General features: G+C 31.9%; 1 protein-coding gene across 1 annotated transcript in view; it reads left to right on the top strand.

Annotated features, from left to right (window-relative positions):
- Nucleotides 1-22,420, top strand: part of Dscam4 (Down syndrome cell adhesion molecule 4) — a 226,023-nt gene that overhangs the window by 120,439 nt on the left and 83,164 nt on the right. The window contains exons 9-10 of the mRNA XM_088224468.1: nt 14,669-14,813; nt 17,165-17,427. Of these exons, the coding sequence (XP_088080594.1) occupies nt 14,669-14,813; nt 17,165-17,427 (408 nt within the window). The remainder of the gene's footprint in view (nt 1-14,668; nt 14,814-17,164; nt 17,428-22,420) is intronic.

Raw genomic sequence — 22,420 nt, 5'->3', positions numbered from 1 at the left:
TATGCACTCTGTAGCTGCAAGACGTATCGAGACATTTATTGTGCAGCACTTTTAAGGCACATTTTAAATGTCGCTATGTAAATTACCATCATCAAGGGTAGTATTATTAACGCAAAAACGCGCGTAGAAAACGCATTTTAACGCGTATTTACTTACTAAATACATGCTAACAAAGCGACTCTTCGCGCGCATTTTCGTTCAGAATAGCAGCCCTGGGGTGGTGTTTTTTACAGAGGTCATTTTTCCAAATGGTGCTATGTAACACACTCGATCACTTTTTATTTATTTATTTGTTTAATCTAATATATTATATAAATACATAGTTTACACAAAAAATGTTTAGACAATAGGTACATTCAATATAATTTCCTTTTTATTTATGGATGTAGCCACTCCACTGGCCCACAGGCACGTTCCGGAGAGTCAGTGTATTATTGATTTTATACATAATAGTACATATTTTTGCATCAATTGTTGTGTAAAAATTCAAAAGAAATATGAAAAATTTATAAGAGATATGAAAAAAGATTTTTAAATATACCTACATGAATAAAATGAGAAAGAACTTTCAAGATATTAAAATTATATTCTGATATATGAAACATATTCCTTAGCTTCCTGTCCTTTAAGTAATTCATTTATGGATTAGAGTTTTGAAAACATTGTTTTTCATTTTGCTTGCCGATATATCCATACTTAAATAGTTATATGGCTGAGGGGTAGAAAATTATAGTACCTTTGTCCGTAATTGGTTTTTTTCTTTAGTGGCAGAAGTATTGTTTTTTTTCGTTATATTTTTAAATTTGCTTTGTTTATTACCAATAATGACATATGGCGTTAAAGGAAGGGCAGACAGTCGGAATCAAACGAGTATTCTGGACTTTCAAGATAAAGACTTTGAGGATGAGATAGATATATGATGCTGAGGATATCGTCAATGACACACCCATGTTAAATTAGTTCACCTAAAGTAGACTAATGACCGACGATGTAATGTCATCATTTTCTATCGAATCCAATACATTCGTATAATTCAACTTTTAAAGTATTGCACGTTAAACCGGGAGCATTGTTCTGCAGTACATTCACATCGTCTCTACCATGAATAATTGAACTACAAAGGAACGTCGTCTATAAAGTGACCACAAGACGCAGCCAACGTCAGTCAGCCCGTTCAGTCAGCCAGCCCAACAAGTTCAGTTCACTTCAATCCAGCTCGATGACGTAACACAGTTCCAGCATGTAGTTCAAGTGCAGTGTCTTCAAGCCATCATCGTTGCTACGCTAGCGCTACACTACCAAGTGCTGTATCTTATTCGCCGTGTAATAAATACGCATTAAACAGCAACCTCGTGTCTTTTCTGTCCATCTCTAACTGGGGTAGGAACTCCAACCAACGCTTTACTACTTTACTCCTACATATACATAATCAACTCCAGGAGACCCATTTTCGTGAAAGACCTCCCAAAATATGAAAGCACAGCAGGTAATCCAACATTCAAATCCAAGTTTAGGAACCCTCGGAGAAGAGACCACATAGCAACAGCAAGGAAAACGAAAAAAACCTGTCTACAAAAATTGAATCATACCAAAACGTTTTTAAACTAAATACGGTTAAGAAGACAAACAACTTAAGGAAGATTGAACATTTAATAATGTGGAGAGAATTCCATTTATGAAAAGCGACAAATATAAATATTTTCTTCACGCGCGGTGTGTGGGGTACCTATTACTCTTTCAATATTGCCATAAAGGCGATGAGAAGTGTCAGTTTGTGGAATAAAGTGACAACCGCCGAGGGAAAATGACACATAAACGAGTGTAAATACGCAAGAAATGGCAGAATTTCTCCGATATTATGTACACGCAGCGTGAGAGGAACCTTTTACGTACCTCCATACTCGATAAAAGTAATAAATTCAATTCGGGAAATTTAATATTCCTATAAGGAATAGCGATGGAGATTGCCGATGGAAAATTCTACAAGCGTACCGCAGATGTTGATCAATTTTCTTATGATTACAAATTCAAGGAATGCTCGTAACTTTATCGAAATAAACCTGGATTCGGAAAAAATTCGATCAATAATGTTTTGTAAAAAGTCTCGTTTGTTCTTTTTTTAAAATATTTATTTGTACATTTACAAGTTAATTTATTTTGGTTAATTAGTAATAAATATGGCAGTAAATAATTAAATTATATTGTACCTTACATTTTAATTCAATTTATTAATTTATTTATTCATTCAAAATTACACTCGTTTCAATATTAATGAACTTATGCTTTTTAGGCTCGTGTCAAGCCACAATAATTAACAATAAAAAATACATAGTAAAATTAATTAGATTAAATTATAATGGCATGTGATGCAATAGAATAACGATCCAGAAAATTCCTACTGACCTTAGATTTAATCATATTTGTCATTAAAAAAAAAGAAATTTGCTTCTGAATCAAGAGTTTTTACATTAATGTTCCATAAATTGTATGTTTAAATTTTATTTTTATGCATATGATTTATTTCATGATATATTTGTTTTTATATTTTTTTTTTCTATTAAGCGGAGGCAGTCTAACTATTGCCCCTTACTTTAACGCTAATTGTTTATGAAAAGATATTTATTTTTAAGTAGGCTTTATATTTATATAGGTAAACTTCACCAACAAGCCACAAAAAATGGTTTCATACCGATAACCATAGAACTTACTATGGTTTTCATTCTCCTATGCCCAGAATTCTTAGGTTTGCCAACAAACATACCAGGCTTGATTTCTTTGATAACAAGTTGTCTTCTTTTAAACGATCACTGAAGCAAATTCAATTATAAACACCTCTCTCCCGCTTCCACTTCCACCGAGTCTACTATATACCGTTGAGTCTCTCTACTTTCCTTTATAATAATTTTCTATGTATAAATACGTTCTTAAAAATGCTCACTGGGCGTATATATAAATAAATAAATATGTAAATACCTACTTTCAAATTAACCGTTTCACGGTTTAATTCAGTGGTTGGGAACTGCGGCTCAGCGCAAGTTATTTAGTCTACAGGTTCCTTGGAAGAACTTCCAGCACTATTGCCTTTTGAATTATTGAGAATATTTCAAACATTGTCATCAAATGCACAGAGAAGCATCATATTTAACTTGATGAAATTATTTTAATTTCATCAACATATGGAACTAAAATTATAACCGAAGTGAGAACGGCCGTTTTTTTATATTTTCGAAGCAAAAATTAATCACGAGATGCTTTTTTACTATTGCATCATTCTGATTCTGTTGATACAGGCGACAAATTTCAATTTTTATGGATTTGGTGATCAAGATTGTCAACACAATTGTCGTTAAATCTCATTTACATCACTAATTTAAAGAATGTTCACTCAATAACAGAGAGTAAATACGGAGATCTTCATTGCATAATGTACATACATAATGCCTCTGGTTCAATTGACTGTCCTGAACTACTATGCAAACTCTCTATTAATGTTCCTTCCAAAGTTCTAAGGAATAACCTTCATATTCCTCTTGTTTCATCTAATTATAGGCAAAATTCATATTTATGGTGAACTTTTAATAATTTTAATGTAATAACAAAATCATCAAACAAAGATTTATTTGCGAATAATCAAAATGACGTGCAGCGTTTGCTATTTCATTTTATGTTCGAGAATATTTTTTAACTTACTCTCATGTTACTTGTGAAAACCTGTTATTGACTTATTTGTAATTTGTTTTGTTTTACATTAAAAATAAATAAAGCTGTTGGTTATCCAAATAAAGAATAATAAAAAAAAAACTTAACATATTACAACTGATATTAAGAACATTTTAGAGATGGAAATATAGAAGTATATGCATCTACAGGGCTTATGACCTGTCATTGGCTCATTTAAGTGGCCACTTTACACACTGTGTAACATTCACCATTCTGCCTATATTTGAACATCTATATTTCACCAATTTTTTCATCTGTTGATGTTTGGGAAGTTAAAGAGCTAAAACTTTTATTTATCCGGGTGATATTTGTCTAATTGAATTATTTCACCTACATACTAGGCAACGCCTGAAAGTCTTATTTTTCTATTTCTATATTTCTTAAGCATCGAATTCTTTGGCTTCGAAGAGGAAACTAAGAAAAAATCAATTTGGCTCTCAAAAGAAATTGTAATCGTCGTAATGCTGATCTTTAGCTCTTTGGCTAATGAGTTTGCCGACCACTGGTTTAGTTAGTTGTTAATCAGTACAATTGTGTATACTATTGGAGCTGTCACCTTCAGTGTTTGAATCTTAAAAGAAAGTCCCGGGGCAATGTAAATCCGTTCCAACGATCCATTATTATTTAAACTAATTAGCAAGTTTTGTTTGAATTGTCGAATCTAACGGTTCTAAAAGCTCTTTATGATGATTAATTTACGAAATAAAGCACTGTTAATTACCACTTCCGCCATTTGCGTGACTGAAATATATACGACTAAAACCAATCTTTTCCACCTTGAATATTTGATTTTTATGTAGAAAAATAACGTCATTATTATTTTATTTTCCAAGCCTGACTTTAAAAACACCGCGAGTTCGTGAGGGGAGTACCAGGCATACCCCAGCTTGAATGCTATAAAAAGTACTATGAAAAAAAAATCGCTTGTCAAGGTAGTGTTTTATAAAACTGATTTATAATATTTCATGTTTTGTGCGAACTTTATACATTTTTCAATAAAATACTTTTGCGAGACATTGCGCTCCTCTGGCTGTGACACGGTAAACAGCACTGATCCAATGTCACACCGCATGCCGGCGGGGTAGTACAAAGAGGGGTTGAGAATGCATTTAAAATAAAAAACATGAAATCTGGATTTTTGTGGTTATGGCTAGAAAAAGGTGACCAAATAGCAAAATGCGTACGTGCAAACTGACAAAGATTTCATAGATAATTAATCTGTAGAGCAATGAATTGTAATTTTTGCCGTTTTCACCGGGAGAAAGCAAAGACAAATATGAATTAATATTAAAAGGATTTGACAGAAAAGTATTTGAATAATTTTAATACAATCTTGACAATATGGAATAGGATTTCGCAAAAACTTAAATCAGCGTGCTGATTAACAAAACAGCCCCACCTCTGTTGTAATTTGTAAATATACTAAAGTAAATGTTATTAAATATTTGTGACTTTTCTATGTCTGCCGGTTTCGAGACGTACCTGTCTCATCGTCAGGACACCAATTTTACCAACATGTAAAACCCACTATACACCTTCATTATAGTTGCTGCACATATATATTAAACCAATATGCCGATTAAAACAACATGCTTTTAGTGGACAATCCTTACATGCACTGATTAGTCAATGAAAACATTTGAGCTTGTGGGAAAAATCGTTGAAAAAGAGGGAGGGGATGAAGGGAGGGGCGTAATTTTAATATGTATAGGGTGACCATTACAATGGAACATCGTATTTTGGGCTATATTGAAAGGTTGTTTGCTTATTGATTAATGGGACAATATTTTTTTAAGCTTTCCTGATGTGAAATTTTTCCATATTACGGCAAAACTCCAATTATCCAAACTCCGACTATCCGAATAGTTGATTATCCAAATTGCTTTTTTTTAGATGTTCAGCAAGCAATGACTTTCATTTACAGTACGGTATGTACATACTGTACTAATGTTCAGCACTTGTAACTACGCTTAATTTGTAAAAGTGTTGCCTTTTTATTTAATTAATTAAAGGCTCTTTTTCTTGATAAATAGTTTTTTCTCCCATTTTCAACATACATATGTACAGTAATTAATTCAAATAGACCATTTTTTTGTAAAAAACCAACGATCTTCTTACACATTATTTTTTGTTTTGGATTACATAAATTGTGGGGATATGCGGTGACAGAGAATTTCGATAAATTGGTAATTTAACATTGTTTTCCTCTTACTGTCTCGAAAATGCCTCCCTAATGCTATGCAAAAAAGTCGAATGCATCTCTGACTTTTTATGCCTAAATCAAATAGATAAAATCGACTTTTGGTGGCCATGAAAAAAGATGAAGGAACTTTTCGTAGGTACGTAGGTACTTGTTCATGGTTCAATTTCAACAGGGGTGCACTGTACTTGAGAATGCAATTTTCAAAAATGTATCAAATGTCAGTTGATATTATTTTAATATTACCAAAAACCCAGTAAAAAGATAAAAATTTTAAGGAATTAAAGGAAATAATCTGATTGGGATCCATTAAAAACTAATGTTGTTTGTAAACATTCAAAAACAAACTTGTTTACACACTAAAAAAAACATCTTTCCATTTTTTCCATCTTATACGCTCTTAACTATTTTTCTACTCAATAAATTAAAGATTTTAATAGCTCTAAATATGCTGATTTCATCATCAATGAAATCGGGTGAGAGTGTAAATCTGAGTCAGGTATAATTGATAAGATTAAGAAAGGGTCTCTGAGATAGTTTGGTCATGTAGAACGAATGGATGACGAAAAAATGGTAAAGCAAGTACATATGAAGAAAATGAACAGCAACGTGAGATGAGGACGACCAAGGAAGACGTGGCTTGATCAGATAAACCAAAATCTTAAGTCTGGTCATGTTAAAAGCAGACAGAACCGAAGGGCATGTATGACAAAATGTATGAATGAGGAAGAAGCTAGAAATGTATGCCAAAATAGACGTGTGTGGTGGTCCATTATCTCTGCTCTTCTTCGGGGAAATGGCGTGATGGTAGTAGTAGTAGTAGTAGTATAAATATGCTCGTGGCAAAGTTCAACATTTCGCTGAAAACCACACGTAAATCGGTCCTGTAGTTATTCAGTCTGTCTTGGACACACATACAAACATTGCTTTTTATATATACATATATATTTATATACATAAACAATAAAAAGTATAATTTGTACCTGCAGCGCTAGCTTCTGGCTTAGCTTTCATAATAAGATGATTAAGAAAAATTCATAGTTCAATGACGTAGGGAAATTTGTACGTAATTGACGGAAAAAGATTTGAAAAAGCTTTATCCGTTTTTGCTCAATCGCACTTTTCCCAGTGTCGTCTGGCAATACCAATTTCCGTCACAAAAGGTTTTAAATCTCCCGCCATTACTGCAATGTCACTTCGCCCTTTTCTTGTCTAATACAAAATCAATGGTAGCAGTGGTTGGCGACTTAACATATTGGTTGTTAACATAAGCTGTGACCATTTTTTTTGAAAATGAAGAGGACATAACAAAATATTGCAACTGATTAGATTAGTTAGATTAGTCAATAATGAATCTTTTTTTATTATTTAACAACAAATTAAATAGACGTACGTAAAATATTTAATTTAAAACGAACTAATTTGAACGACGTCACTAGTTTATCAACTTTGCTCATAAACTGTATAACTCCTACTGTAAAGACACCGGAAAATGATAATTTAAGCCCCGCTTCATCTAATAATTCATTTATAAGCTGGGTCAAAAATACAAATGTCAATGTTTTCTTCTTTAAATTAAATTTTTATTTGCTCTCGTGTTTTTTCCTAATTTAGCTATTAATGTATGCTCTTTATGTGTTTTTATTTTGTATATTTCTTATTTTCCACTAACACATATTTGAAAAATAAAACAACCTCAATGTACCTTTCAATTTTTATTTTATGTGTTTATTTATTTATTAACGGACATTATCCATTTATACTATTCAAAGGGTATTTATATTACTATATAAGAAAAGTTAAAAACAGTTTTAAAGACGAAAAGAAGCATTGACAATATAAGGAACATCGAGACAAAATCTGGAATTTTTATTTAGGGCTCGTTTAAATCGTCGTAAACTTAAACCAAAAAAGTCCAGATCATGTCTTGAGTTGAGTTTTTTTCAATATATATATTATAATATATTCATCTACCTTAGATTTCATCATGTGTTTTAGATTAAGTATACCCAGGCACAGGCGATGCCCATGTTGGATTGTTTGTTTTCACGAAAAAAATATATATTGTGTAATAAAATATGTACCAAATGTAAACAAAAAATTGCTATTAAAATAATAATAAATTGACCAATAAGAGAGTTGTGTAAGATTTCCGGTTTACTTACCGTCAACAGACCAAACGACAGAACTAACTGAGATGAAGCGGAAGAGAACCTGAGACGTCACACGTGGAGTAATTTCAGAAATACAGTACTTTAATATTTAAAGCATTAACTTTGTGGTCAAACATTTTAGTAAATGTTATTAAAAAAAATTATGTAACCACTTTTTTTTTTACTTACCTTTGTATACCCACTTATGTTGGTTTAATTGGTGTCTTGACAAAGAGACGGGTATGTCTCGAAACCGGTAGACATAGAAAAGTCGGTAAATGGTTATTTACAAATATTTAATAACATTTAGTAAAAAATAATAAATTGCCAAATACACCATTTTTCTTTTAGACCACTTCTGTCTAGATTTAAAGATCGTATCCATCTCACTTCACACTTTCCATTTTAAAACCAACATAACAAAAAGACTTGACTTATTAGCTCTATATATATTGATGTAATATTTTAAAAAATAAAACAGGATTTAATTCATTAGTTAAGTATATCTTGATAAAGAGCCTATGTAGCTTTGAAGCCGGCCGGTAGGAAAAAAAACATGCGGTTAAAAACACAAGAGACCTCTTGAATGGTAGGCAAACACGCTGACCATTAGACCACGAGGCCGATATTAAAATTTGAAAGGTTAGGAACAAAGTTTTAAAGAAAACATGAATTGTGACGTATAAGGGGCGCGGCCAATGCAATGACCGCGAATTCAAAATCACGATTTTTTAAATACTTTTTATGCCACTAAGTAGCAAAAACATATTTTTTTGATTGGACAGTATTTCATAGGCCCGTTTATTTTTTTAAATGTTTTTAAAAGGGGTATTTCCCTATTACTCTATTTATAAAATCTTTTAAGTAAATATTTTAATGTAGTATTTTTGATAAGGTTTTTTAATAAGTTAATAACATATTTATATAAGACATCCTTCAAAACAAAGCAATGTAATAAAATATTTTCTTTTTTGCTGTTCTTAAATCCCTCAAACATAATTACACTATGCCACTCAATAAAGAAACAAAAACTCTTTTGATCCGACTGCTTTTTGGCATATCAACCCAGTACTTAAGAAATATTAAAAAATATACAACAGTATTAAGTTGTCTCCTTTGTTCAAAGCAGAATATGATTATTACGTTTTCGCGTTTTTTTACAATGTTCCTTATTTAATTTTTGAGAACTCATTTTAAATTATGTTATTTAAAGTTTGAAAACAGTTACGCTTTTTTTATTTTAAATTCCGTATTTAAAAAACGGTGATACAGATTTGTACTCTCGGGGAATTGTAATATTAAAAATTTGTATTTTTTTCCGGACGATATATTCACAAAAATACATTAGTAACAAACAATAACAATGTTGAAAAAAAATGCTATCATAACAGGGAAATGTAAGGTGTTTTTAAAACAAAAATCACTTTGTCAGATTTAAAATTAACACTAAAAATGAATTATATAACTTGGTAGACATTATAATAATAAATATGTACATCTCCCTTCCTTTCCTTATCCTCTTTTCAAGCATCCTTGTCCTAATCCCGCCCAATTTACAATAACTTACTGTTCTTTAAAATATATGTTTATATATATATTCTTTGAAAATTGAAAAAAATTAACGAGTACATTGAAATAACATTTTTATATGTATAAATTTATGTGTACTCGTATTTATTTAATATGTAATATATTTTCTTTACTAATTTTGTACACTTTGTAGAAATCTGTTATTAGTTCTGAGTTTATACACTATATCTGTTTGTTTACTACAAATATGTATGTAGAACTGTTGATTTCCCAAATAAAATAAAATAAAACATTTTTCAAGTATTGAAGATCTTGGAAAAAACTGTCAAGTAAAAAAAATTGTTGCTAATTATTAGTAGCATAAAAAAATATTTTTAATTGGTGATTTTGAATTCCCGCAAAAACGGTCATTCCATTGGCCACGCCCCAATACATCACGATTCATGTTTATTTGATCCTGCCCATTTAAATTTGTTTAGGATATTGTCACAAATCTTGTCGTCACAACTGTCAAGGCCAAACATGTTGCGTTTTTCTAGCGACGTATTTTTTTAGCCTTTTTTTAAATATTCATATTGATTTGAAAATACAATTAACTATTCTCAATACGTTTCATGTGTTTTTATCGGTATTCGCAGTATGTGATATTTCTCTATTGTAATATCAAAATTTGTGGAGTAGTAATTTTTTACAACCAAACAAGTGACAGCTCTACGCAAAACTGACCCCCAAGTTTTACGTCTCTGTCGCGATAAATTTCAAAATATAGCTACACATACATTATATATCCACTCCAAATATTCAATATAAATATTCAATATTTAAAATATTCACATAAATCCAAAAATATTATAAATTTTTTTTTTTTTGATTTATGTGAAAACTTCTTTGTCAAACTGATTTATTTGATATTGAACTTGATTTATATAAAAAAATAATCAAAGCTAATTAATTAGATATTTCATCATATTAATTTTTGTGTGGCTGTCGTGTACCACGAGTCTACATAGAATACAAGACTTGATATATCTCTCTTATTCATTTAATTACTGAAGTTGTCTTTTTCGTAATCTTCAAATAAACATTTTCACACTGGATTAGAATTTTTTTATAACTATGCTGGATTTTAATTCAATTGAATTAAATTAATTTGCATAACATTTTCCCGTGCGAAGAATAATTATACGAATGAAATATCACAATTAATATGTTTTGCAGTGTTAGAGAAAGCACGAGAACAGAACTTACAACAAATAAGACAGAGACGCTGTTTTGTGGCCGGTGTTTGAGTGAAAAAGACAAAAACAAAACAAACAAAAAAAGTTTAATCAGTGGGTTATTGGCAGTAGGCGAGGGTGCATCTTAGTTATATGACCTGCGAATTATAATTTTTAAATTATTTTGCCATGGCTGGCCTCAATTATATAAAATATTTATTATAAATAATGGAATCGGAATTTTTTAGTAGTATGTCTCTGATTTTTTCGTTCAAACTTCAGAATATTCTGCCTTTTGTAACACGATGTTACATCACCACGTGTAAAGGAATTTTGTGGCACAGCCTTTTGAGAGTTAAAAACGACAAAACGCTTTTAAAAGTTAAGTTTAATACCTACATGTGCAAATTCTTAGTGTTTGTTTTATATTTTACGGTTTATCGGAATATGAAAAAATCTATGCTGACGCTGTCTTAGGTAATTATCAGGAACATACAAACCAATGCTCATCATAATCTCAGGGTTATCGACAATACCGCGCAACAATCGATAAAAATGTGTAGTCAAACACACATTCCTTCTAGTCTCTAAACTGTTGTAGCCAACCATACCCTGGAGAAACTCGGTCGGGTAGAGCCAAGGATAATTTTTGGATAGCTTTTGACATGACCAGACTTAAGATTTTGGTTTATCTGATACCACGTCTTCCTTGTTCGTCCTCGTCTCTCGTTACCGTTCATATTCGCCGAATATACTTGTTTTAACATTCTTTCGTCGTCCATTCGTTCTACGTGACCAACCCATCTCAGAGATCCTTTCTTAATTTTATCAATTATACTTGACTCAGATTTACACTCTCGCCTGATTTCATCATTCGTAACCCTGCCAAACATTGATTTTCCACGTGTTTGTCTAAAAAATCGCATTTCAACCGCGTTCACTCGGCTTTCATCTTTCCTCTGCTTGTTCCATGTTTCATTTCCATACATAAGTATTGGGACTAAAACCGGCTTTGTCTCGATAAACAATTAATAATAGTTTGTCATCTGGTGCTAAGACAAAGATTTTAATTTTAGAATTAAATAAAAGAGTACATACATAATGTTGTAAACATATAAATTAATAGACATGTATATTTTTTTGATGCTTTAAAAAATAAATTGTATTACTAAAAAGACAGAAAAGAAAAAAACTCAACAAAACCAGATAAATCATCATCATTGTTCCCTTTCCGCATCTAATGGTGCAAAGGACACTGCATTGGTACACCAATCGCAGCATATCTCGATCAATTTTTGTTACACGAGGGTAAGGTGATCAGAATTACAAGTCATGTCCAGGGACTATTAAATTTTCTAGTGTGAAAACACCTTTTTAAATAAATATTTCATATCAACCATGTCGGGAATCGAACCCGAGACCTCTTGCATGGTAGGCAAATGCGCTGACCATCATCACGAGGTCGACATACCAGATAAAATAGCTAAATATATATTTTTTAAAGTAGGAAAATAGAGAAAAATAATATAATTAAAATAAAAAAATAGCCATCTACTTGATTATATTTTAAACATAAGAAAAAATATACATATATATATATATGCATATATAAATAGGGGGTTCTCGTAAATGTAACAAAAACAAGGTAAAAAATAAAACAAAGTTTATCAAAATTATCAATTTATATCTACAGAAAAAAAGTACCTATTAAAATCTTAGATAAACTGTCGAGTTTTTGTAAAAACGGATAGCTTCTTTCTCAATATTTTTTCATGCAACCATTTTTAATCTATACCCTCACTTTTTTATGCAACTGGCCCTTAAAAACAAGAAAATTGGCTAGAGTCGCTAATACGGAGAAAAACCATTCTACGACCATTAACCACGAAGTTATCTACAGATTGCAGCAATACAACGGGCCGTTGGTTTAGTGTCGAGAATTGCAAGCGCAAACCGGAACCGTCCGTTACACGTTTGATGTTAAATTAAAAACCAAAAAAAAATTATAGGGTTGTTGTTCTATGCAATAAAGAAAAAGAGCTTCCCAAGTGAATTATTACTCTGAAGTTTTTTTAGTATCACCTTAATAAAATGAATGTTTTTTTTTTGCTTAAACAAAAGAAATTAAAATCTAGACATTACAAAAGTTCGATACATTACTTCGTTGCAATATATCAAATTACTTTATTTACATTTTCAGGATTTCTCAGCAGCCATGAAGTTCTTTTTTAACACACAAAATCCTTAAAGTTAGAAGATTTTCGTTTTAAGGGTGTTCCCTATAAAATAAACTTTACAACGGAGTGTTCTTAACTGGAGTTTACATCTTTTTTGTATCCTTCCAGAGAACTTTTGGAAATTCGATTCTAAATATTATGTAAATACATTTTTTGCTTTTTCCTTTTCACCTGAAAAGGGTAAATTCTCTGATAAAAGACAGCTATAAGCGTAAACGGGTTTATCTCGAACTAGGAGATAAAGTTTCGTTAATTCAGCCATACTTTTATCGCGTAATAGCCTAGAATTCAGTGAATTCCTGAAGAAATGTTACAAAAAGTATTTTTTGTTTCATTTTTAAGAATATCGTTACAACCCAACGTTTTATATTGTCAGTTGGTTTAGAAATCATTGCCATTTGGCAAATGAATAATTATTTATAATTAATATTCAAAGCATTTACTTTGAGGTCCAACACTTTACTATACTTGTAGTATTAGAAATCAAACACTGATTTGAGTCTACTAAACACTTTATTTTATTTTTACAAATATAAAAATCAAAATTTTGTGACAATTGTTTCGCCTTGTTAGGACATTTTCAAACGAATGTGAAGATTAGATGGATTGAATGTCCTTATATAGTTATATTATTCAAGGTACTTAAGTAGAAAATAAAAATAATCTTATGAACTATAGCATGTACATTAATCATAATTGAGGGAAAAACCACTGGTTAAGGGCGAGACTTAGTGTTTAATGGGAAATGGGGAATTTAGGTATTTATATTTGAATTACGGGGAAAATATATCAAAGTAAGTATTTATTGACATACAAGTATGTATTGTGAGACAATTAATGAAGCTTTATAGTTTAATAACTTTAGATAATTGTTGTCAAAAAACTATCAATAATATAATAATAGGTTGCTGTTTATTTTAATTGTTCATTAATGTTCTTCATAATTAACATAATTCTAATATTATAAGTTTAAATATGGAGTTCTGCAAAATAAACACCAAATCAACCAATACTTTACTATACGTTATAACAATATTTGGGTAAAACCACTTAACGAATTTTCTATGTCTGCCAGTTTCGAGACGTATCTTTTCTTCATCAAGACACCAATTTCACAAACTTATAAAACTCACTATACACCTTCACTATAGTTGTTGGTTTCACCAGCAAAACATTTAACCAACATGCAATGCATTTAATTAGGCAACCATTACATGCACTGATGAGGTCATGAAAATAGTTTATGTTCTGGGAGAAGTAGTTGATAAAAGAGGTAGCGGACGAAGGGAGAGTCGTGAGTTTAATAGGTATAGGGGGACCATTACAATGGAATTTCGTACAATGGGATATATTGAAAAGCTTAAATATTTCCGTATTGTTTTGTGTTACTAAATTGAACATAACAAACCCGAGTGATTGCGAGACATCCCGAATGGAGGACGTATTTCCAAGTGATACTTAAGCATCCCGAATTGATAACGCATAGGTTATTTAAGAATGCAAACAGCATGGCTAGTTAATAACTGTTACTTATACTAAAAAATGTCTTACTAAGATATACCTACTTACAAAAGGCTTTCTACTAAATCTGATCTGGTTTCATTGTTTCAGATGCAAGTCCAGAGCTGCTGTACTGGTTCTCCGAGCAGACTCTTCAGCCAGGTCCCACCGTCTCCCTGAAGTGCGTAGCTGCAGGAAGTCCTCCTCCGAGCTTCAGCTGGTCTTTGGATGGCTTCCCACTGCCAGATAGTTCGAGGTACAACTTCTTTCTTGACAACATAATATAAATTATTAAAATATGTACAAGTATAATATTTGTGTACCACAACAAACCATGAAACCCAATTATAGTGGTGAATTACATCACAGAGCATTCAGCTACTGAGTTTGCGAGAAATACACATTTATTTATTGGGTTCTCACCGGTAATCGAACCCGAAACCTCCCGTGTCAAGCCTCTTATTATCCATGGCTTTATCCTACTGAGTTCCTCCAAGGTATGCTTAGTAACAGCAGTTTGAAGACCAAATGGAATGTATATTTGACTACGCATTTCTTTCGATTGTTGCGCGGTATTATTGAGGGTATTGACTTTTATGTTCCGGATAAATTACCTTAAACAGCGTCAGCATAGAATGTTTCACATTCCAATATACAGGACTAACCTGCCAATGGTTATACTTTTTGGAAGGGCTATCTCTATGTTGAACAATATTACTTTGGACATTGACATTTTTCATGTCTCCGAGGGAGTTTTCGTTACAAGATTCTCTTACTTTTTTAACATATTATTCTTTGGGTATTATGTATACTTATTTGTTTTTTTTTATATTTAACCAACTTTACCTTATTATTTTAATCATTTATACACAAATAGATGTATATATTAACACTTTGTATCCCGGAGCCGTGTAAACACGTGATTATATAACCATACGTTGTGTCCCGGTCCCTTGTTTTCACGTGGTTTACTAGGTGTCTAAAAAAGTGCATTAATTTGACTCCAGTGACTTTTATTAGTACTTTTTCGCTGTTGGTAAACCATGTGAATACACGGGACCGGGACACAACGCATGGTTATTATAATCACGTGTTTACACGGCTCCGGGATGCAAAGCACAAAAAAATGAGTGAGGCCCAGTATATGTGCGAACATTGCAATGCGCAATGTGGCTCTTCATAAAGGCCAATGTTGGCAAAACTATCATACGAAAATGACTTATTTAATTGTTTCAAATAAATATGAGAAGTTTAAATTGATTTAACCAGTGAAAAGGCTGTGAAAAAAAATAATTTAACCCAGTATTTTTATAATTATGACACTTTTAAGAAACCCTTCACAAAGCATGAAATTTCACAAAAATGGGCCAGGCACAGGGTAAATTTTATAGGTATTCGGCCGGTACTCAAAGTGTTAAGATAAGTGTCAGATTTAAAATTTACCCTAAAAATGCATTATGTAACTTAGTAGACATTATAATAATAAATATGTACATCTCCCTTCCCCTCCTTATCCTCTCTTCAAGCATTCTTGTCCTGATCCCGCCCAATTTACAGTAACTTAATGTTCTTAAAATAAATATTTAAAAAATATTTGATTATTGAAAAATATTTACGAGTACACGAATATAACATTTTTATATGTATAAATTATATGTATTTATTTGATATGTAATATATTTTCTTTACTAACTTTGTATATTATGTGGAAATCTGTTATTAGTTCTGAGTTTATACACTATATCTGTTTGTTTACTATAAATATGTATGTAGAACTGTTGATTTCCCAAATAAAATAAAATAAATAAATAAATAAATATTTCATTTTGCCATGTATATGTATATGAATAAATAAAATTGAAAATTATTAGCTATTAGACCGCGGTGCGCGCCCACCATAAAACGATTGAGTGGTCAAATTAAATTTAATCAACAATGTTGTAGAGGTATTTTATTATATAAGCAATCTAAGAGTTTCTACTTAAGTTTTGAGATATGGCAAAACTAGTGTGAATATATCAAATCTGACATTGTCATCGTAAAAATTGCCATTTTTATTGGTAAACGTACTCAAAACGTTTTGTCAAACGAGTGATATTTGTGAAGTAAATTGTGAACATTTTCGTGCGATGATTTTCTATGACTTTTGACGTGGATTTAACCAACAACAGTGTGCCGATCAACGCGCTGCGACTTTTGATGATGAAGAATCATCTTGAGCCACCATGTTTCGCTGGTTTTTCTGAATTCAATCGTGGTTGCTCTTCGTTACAGGACAAATTTCGTGAAGCTCAAAGCCAACGAATTTGGCTAATTTTATTTTTTTCTAAAATAGATGAACAAAATTAAAAGACTCAAAAATGTTATATAAAAATTATGATACGAAGTTCTACAAAATTAAAATCTAACTAAATAAGCGCCTTCTTTTAGGCAGTTGAAAGTTACTTTTAACTGATTTAAATAAGTTTTTATTTCAGTTTCGGCCGAAACTAGAACAAAAGCCGAAATTCACTTTCGTATTCGGTTGAAAATCTTATTTCATTCGGTCACTAGATTAGATCCCTGAGTCGACAAAACTTCCACTTATGCACGTATGTGCTTTTCCAGGTTTCTCGTGGGCCAATACGTCACAAGCCACGATGACGTCATCTCCCACGTGAACATCTCGCACGCCTCGGAGCAGGACGGCGGCGAGTACACGTGCACGGCGCAGAACGCGGCCGGCAAGGCCAGCCACGGAGCCAGGGTCAACGTCTACGGGCCGCCTTTCATCAGGGAAATGCCCAGGATGACGGCAGTGGCAGGCTCGGACCTGGTCATCAAGTGTCCGGCTGCGGGCTACCCGCTGGACGTCATCACGTGGGAACGAGGTAAGAATACCTGACGATAGCACCGCACCACCTTTTGCTGCTATTGTTTTATTATCGGTAGTAGAAACTGTTTTTTATTTTTTATTTTAATAGGTAATTTAACAAACTACTTAGAAATATACAATTTGTGGATATTCGTCCATACTATTCCACGTGCATAATACAATTTATCTTGAATTACACAGAAAATAATATATATAGTTATGAATACAACGGTCATGAATATAACAGTTTTCAACAGTTCTCGCTGCTTCCCAACAGATGGCGTTATACCTTTTAACATCGGCCAATACTGAAGCCAACTTCATCGTGAAGCTCTCGATTAGGTTTAAAATGAAATTATGTGTTATTCCACCGAAGTATAAACAAATATAATACCCGCTTTAATCCCAATACATTTTTTCGCATATTGCTATCCTACTCTTACAACATACTCGTATTTACGTATTAACGACTCTTTCAACAAGTGCAGTAGGTTTGCATACTCTCGCATTCCAACGCGATGTCCTTCTGACATCCCTTCAGCCACCCACGCTTACCCCTTGCCCCGCGAGAACCCTAAATTTGTCATCTCCTCCTTGAATTCGGCCTTTATATATACGGCCAAAATCGAATCACAAAATCACTTATTTTCAAAATCTTTGATTAAAGAGGAATTTCAGCCCTACGGGAAATTAAATACAAAAAAAAAATCCTACTCACGGTAAAAATAAGAGCAAAGCTTCTCAAAAATGAAAGAAAAAAACATTTTAATAAATACGTCATATGATCGAATCCAACGAATGGGTGGCACTGAAACTTTACTCTGCTTTAAATGCATAATTAAAATTAAAGTGTTTCTATTTCGTATTTTATTTTTTTTTTTTTTTTAATTTTTTGTACATAATGTTAATTGTACATTGGCGAGCTTATTGTCAAATGGCAATTTCTTCCAACCAACCAATAAAATAAAAGTTTTATTTTTATAATTCAAGTTAAAAACATATTCAATAGAAAATAAAGATAAAAAAATAGCTTAAGATATTTTAAAATAGGAATAAACGTATATGTGTATAAATTACCGTTAAACAATACCATTACTCAATGGAAAAAAAGAAAAAAGAGGAAAGAGGAAGGGAGGAGAGATTAAGGAAGAGAAAGGAGATGTTTCTTCAGACGTGATTTTAACAGAGATACTGTTGTAACATTGATGGTGAATAGGAGATGATTCCACAGCCGAGCGGCATTTTAAATAGTCTTCTGTAATAAACAACCACATAAAAATTATTTTTTTTCGTTTTTAATCGTTTGACATAGGTAAATAGTCTATTAACAAATAAAAAAGAACTACTGAACTTTCTCGTTAGACCTTTTTTCAATTTTGTAGATATATCTCAAAGTATCATCGATAATTCATTGGGATTCAACGGTGGTATTTATGCTAGCTCTTCAATGTAACGCGCCCACAATGTTAGGGGTTAGATTAATCCAAAATAAATTACCATTAAGCCCAACCAACCCCCTGGGGATGTAAGATGTACTACAGTCTCTACAGTTTCCGTGAAACCAAATATCCCGGCTAATTGAAATGAAGCACTTAGAATCCAATTCCTACTCTCTATTGAACTGGAATCCGTTTGTATCGTAAAATTAATGTTATTTTTGGTAACAGCGAAAGATTATTAGTTGTATTAAGAGCTTTCTGATTTGAAACTTTTTGATTAATGAAATAAACCACCCACCAGATTCCGCAAAATGATCAAAAACGTATTATTTTAGACATCAGTTTAACGGTGTTTCACTAAATCTAGACCGTCACAAAATATTTTTAAGTCAAAGATAATATTTAATCGGATAATTGTATGAATGTATCTGAAAAAATATATTTAAAAAAACGTTAAGAATAAAAAAAAGGCCAAAAATTCAATAAAAATAATAGAGGCGAAACTGTGTTTGTTTGTTTGTGTGTCCTTTATGTCTCAACGGAGCCACTGATTGACCTGGACAGAATGGGGAATATAACACAATGCATAAAGTGGCCAATTAAACCAGCCGATGACAGGTCATAAGCCATGTAGACGCCTAGACTTCAATATTACGTTCTCTAAAATGTTTTTCATCTCTGTTGTAATATGTTAATGTTTACAGCCCCCCGAGGAGTTGAATCCTGAACTTTAAACACTGGGTAACCTTCACCATTCGGCCTATATTTAAGCATCCATATTTCCTCAACTTTTCTATCTGTTGACTTTTGCAAAATATTGTTTTCAGGCGTTGCCTTGTAGGTGAATTGGTTTAGCCGGATAATTCTCACCCATATGATAAAGGTTTCAGCTCATTTACTTAGCAAAAGTCAAAATATGGAAGAGTTATTTATTTATTTTGTTCATTATCGATCAAAAGGCATTTACAAAAATCAAAAATAAAATACATGCTAACATACTAAATAATAAACACAGAATATATAAAAAAAAAGATGTGAAATTAGTTAGAAAGGATATAATAAAAAGTTTTACAAAGTAAAAAAATAAAAAATAACACAGGTATGCAAGAAAAAACAGTAAGCATATAAACAAAAAATGCAATAATATAAGCTTATGAAATAAATTCTGTAAAGCAAACACAGTAAATAAAGTGTTACGGTAAGTAAGAAAGACTAATTTAAGTAAGAAAGACTAATAATTTAAGTACATCGGGTTGTGGTCCTATTTTTAAATTTTACAGAAACAAACAGTCAATGATTATATAATAACATAAAAATAACACGCTTTAAAAATAGACCAGCGATGTTTCGAAATAAATATCATACATATTAAATTGTAGTCAACAAAATGGTGTGTTTGTATAAAAGTAAGTGTAGAGGTGTGTTTGTGTGAACTTGGAGTAATTGTTTAGGTCTGTTCAAGCGTGAACATCATTAAATAGTAAGTGGGAGCGTATCGCAACCAGAAAGAATAAGTCTTGATTTATTTTAAATAAATTAAGGGGCACGTTAAATATGTCAACAGATAAAAAAAAAGCATTATAGTTTGAGCAAGTACGATAGAAGAAAGACTGTTGTGCATAGTTAGTGCCACAGACTTGCAGATGGAATAAATACTTATTTCTAGTCACGCAAAAAGGGACATTAAGATTAATTTTGGAGAGTAAGTTAAAATAGTCTACTTTATTATTTAATAATTTATATAAATAGCGTAATTTAAATTTGTGCGTCTATTTTCAAGGGTGAAAAATACATTTTTTTTAGCAAATTGGATGTAAGTGCAAATTATTTTATTGTTTTTTTAATCTAGGTATTTTAAAAATGTTCGTTGTACATTTTCAATCCTTTCAATGTTTGATATGTATTGTGGGCTCCACAAAACTGATGCAAACTCCAAGTAACTGCGTACAAAAACGTTGAATAAAGCCTTCAAAATATTAAGTTTTTTATATATTTTTTTACTGACTTGAAAATGTAAAGCGTGAATCAAAAGTTATTCCTAGATCTAGTTTCGTGTTAACTGAACTCATGTTTTATAAATTTTATTTCAGAAAGTAACAATAAATAATATAATCCACAATACCCGCTTCTAAACTTCCTTGTCTCTGTTGAGATATTTGTTTCGATAAATCTGTAGTTAATCCAGCTTCAACTCGTCGGCAGTTGAAGCTCACTTCTCGCTCCGTAGTCCCAAGCCCGAACTTCGGCAACTCGCGCAGTAGAAACTACCGGCTAATCTCGGGTTATTGTGTGTACCCGGGTAAATATTAGCCACCCCCATTGAGGGTTTACCAACTAACTCGCTGCTAATTCGAAGACTGTAGTCGCGGAGCACACAGGATCTGCAAGGCTGACGCCGGGACCTGTAAGTTGACAAACTTTGTAATTAATTACCGCGACCCTCCTGTCTGCTGAGGGAATCAACAAGTCCGTTCATGTGATTGTACGCTAACCACTATAAATACAGTAACTTACATTTTATTGTGATGTTGATTTTTTATTTATTTATTTATACATATTATAATATTATACACATTTTTTGTGCACTTTACCCAGCTAACAAGGATACATACCCCGTTCCAAGCTAGGCAAAACCAATGCAATACAAATATTAATTTTAACTTTTACTTTTGATTTTAATTTAAACTTTTGATTTCAACTCTTAATTTACTAAAATAGGTGCGAAGGTTTTCACGGTCACTGTTATCAATATTATGTATGGTTTGGGTGATACCGTGTATGTTGGATTTGATCCGACGTTTCGGCTACCATTGCAGGAGCCATCTTCAGGGAAAACTGTTTTCAAATCGCCCAAAATGGTATCACCCAAAAAAGATACATAATATTCTTAATTTACTTATTCATATGTACATCTACTACCTGCATCTAATGAATTATTTTTGGTTGTGAATTTTTACAAAGAATTATAAATGTTTATGGAAGCAGAGAAAGAGGGAGGAAAGTAGAATTGGAGCTAAACAATGTCTTCTCCCTTTAATGTACTTTTTATTTAATATTTATATTTTTACTTTTTTGGAATTCAATTATTTTTCCCCTCTCCTCCTGCATTCATAATAAATTAGTGTGAAATCTGTAATTGGTCTTACTTTTTAAAATTGTTCTTTTGTACCTTGTATGATTATACCATAAAGACTGCATGATTTCCTCAATAATAAATAAATAAATACATACACACATATATACACATTCCCATGCACATACACATACATACATACATTAAATATACAAAATCTAATTACTATAATATGCAAAACTTCGTGATTGCTTTTTGTACTTTTTCATATTTTTTTGTTTTTTAATTTTATTTTCAACATCAAGTAAGGATCTCCAATCCGCGGCATGCATCAACCTCTTTGACTCCCTACGACCAATGTCACAAATGAGCGAGGTCATCACTTTCCTCAACTTGACAACACTCGCACTTTTCCTCAATTCTGGAAAAAAATTATGCACCTTCTTGCTAACATTATACACAACTACGAGTACATACGTGGGTACTAACTATGCACG

Source organism: Micrasema longulum, unplaced genomic scaffold (genome assembly GCF_059751315.1).
Source record: "Micrasema longulum isolate JH-2025_06_02 unplaced genomic scaffold, ASM5975131v1 h1tg000284l, whole genome shotgun sequence".
NCBI classification, from domain to species: Eukaryota; Metazoa; Arthropoda; class Insecta; order Trichoptera; family Brachycentridae; genus Micrasema; species Micrasema longulum.
The sequence above is the reverse complement of the archived record's forward strand: the minus strand, read 5'-3'. Positions and strand labels throughout refer to the sequence as shown.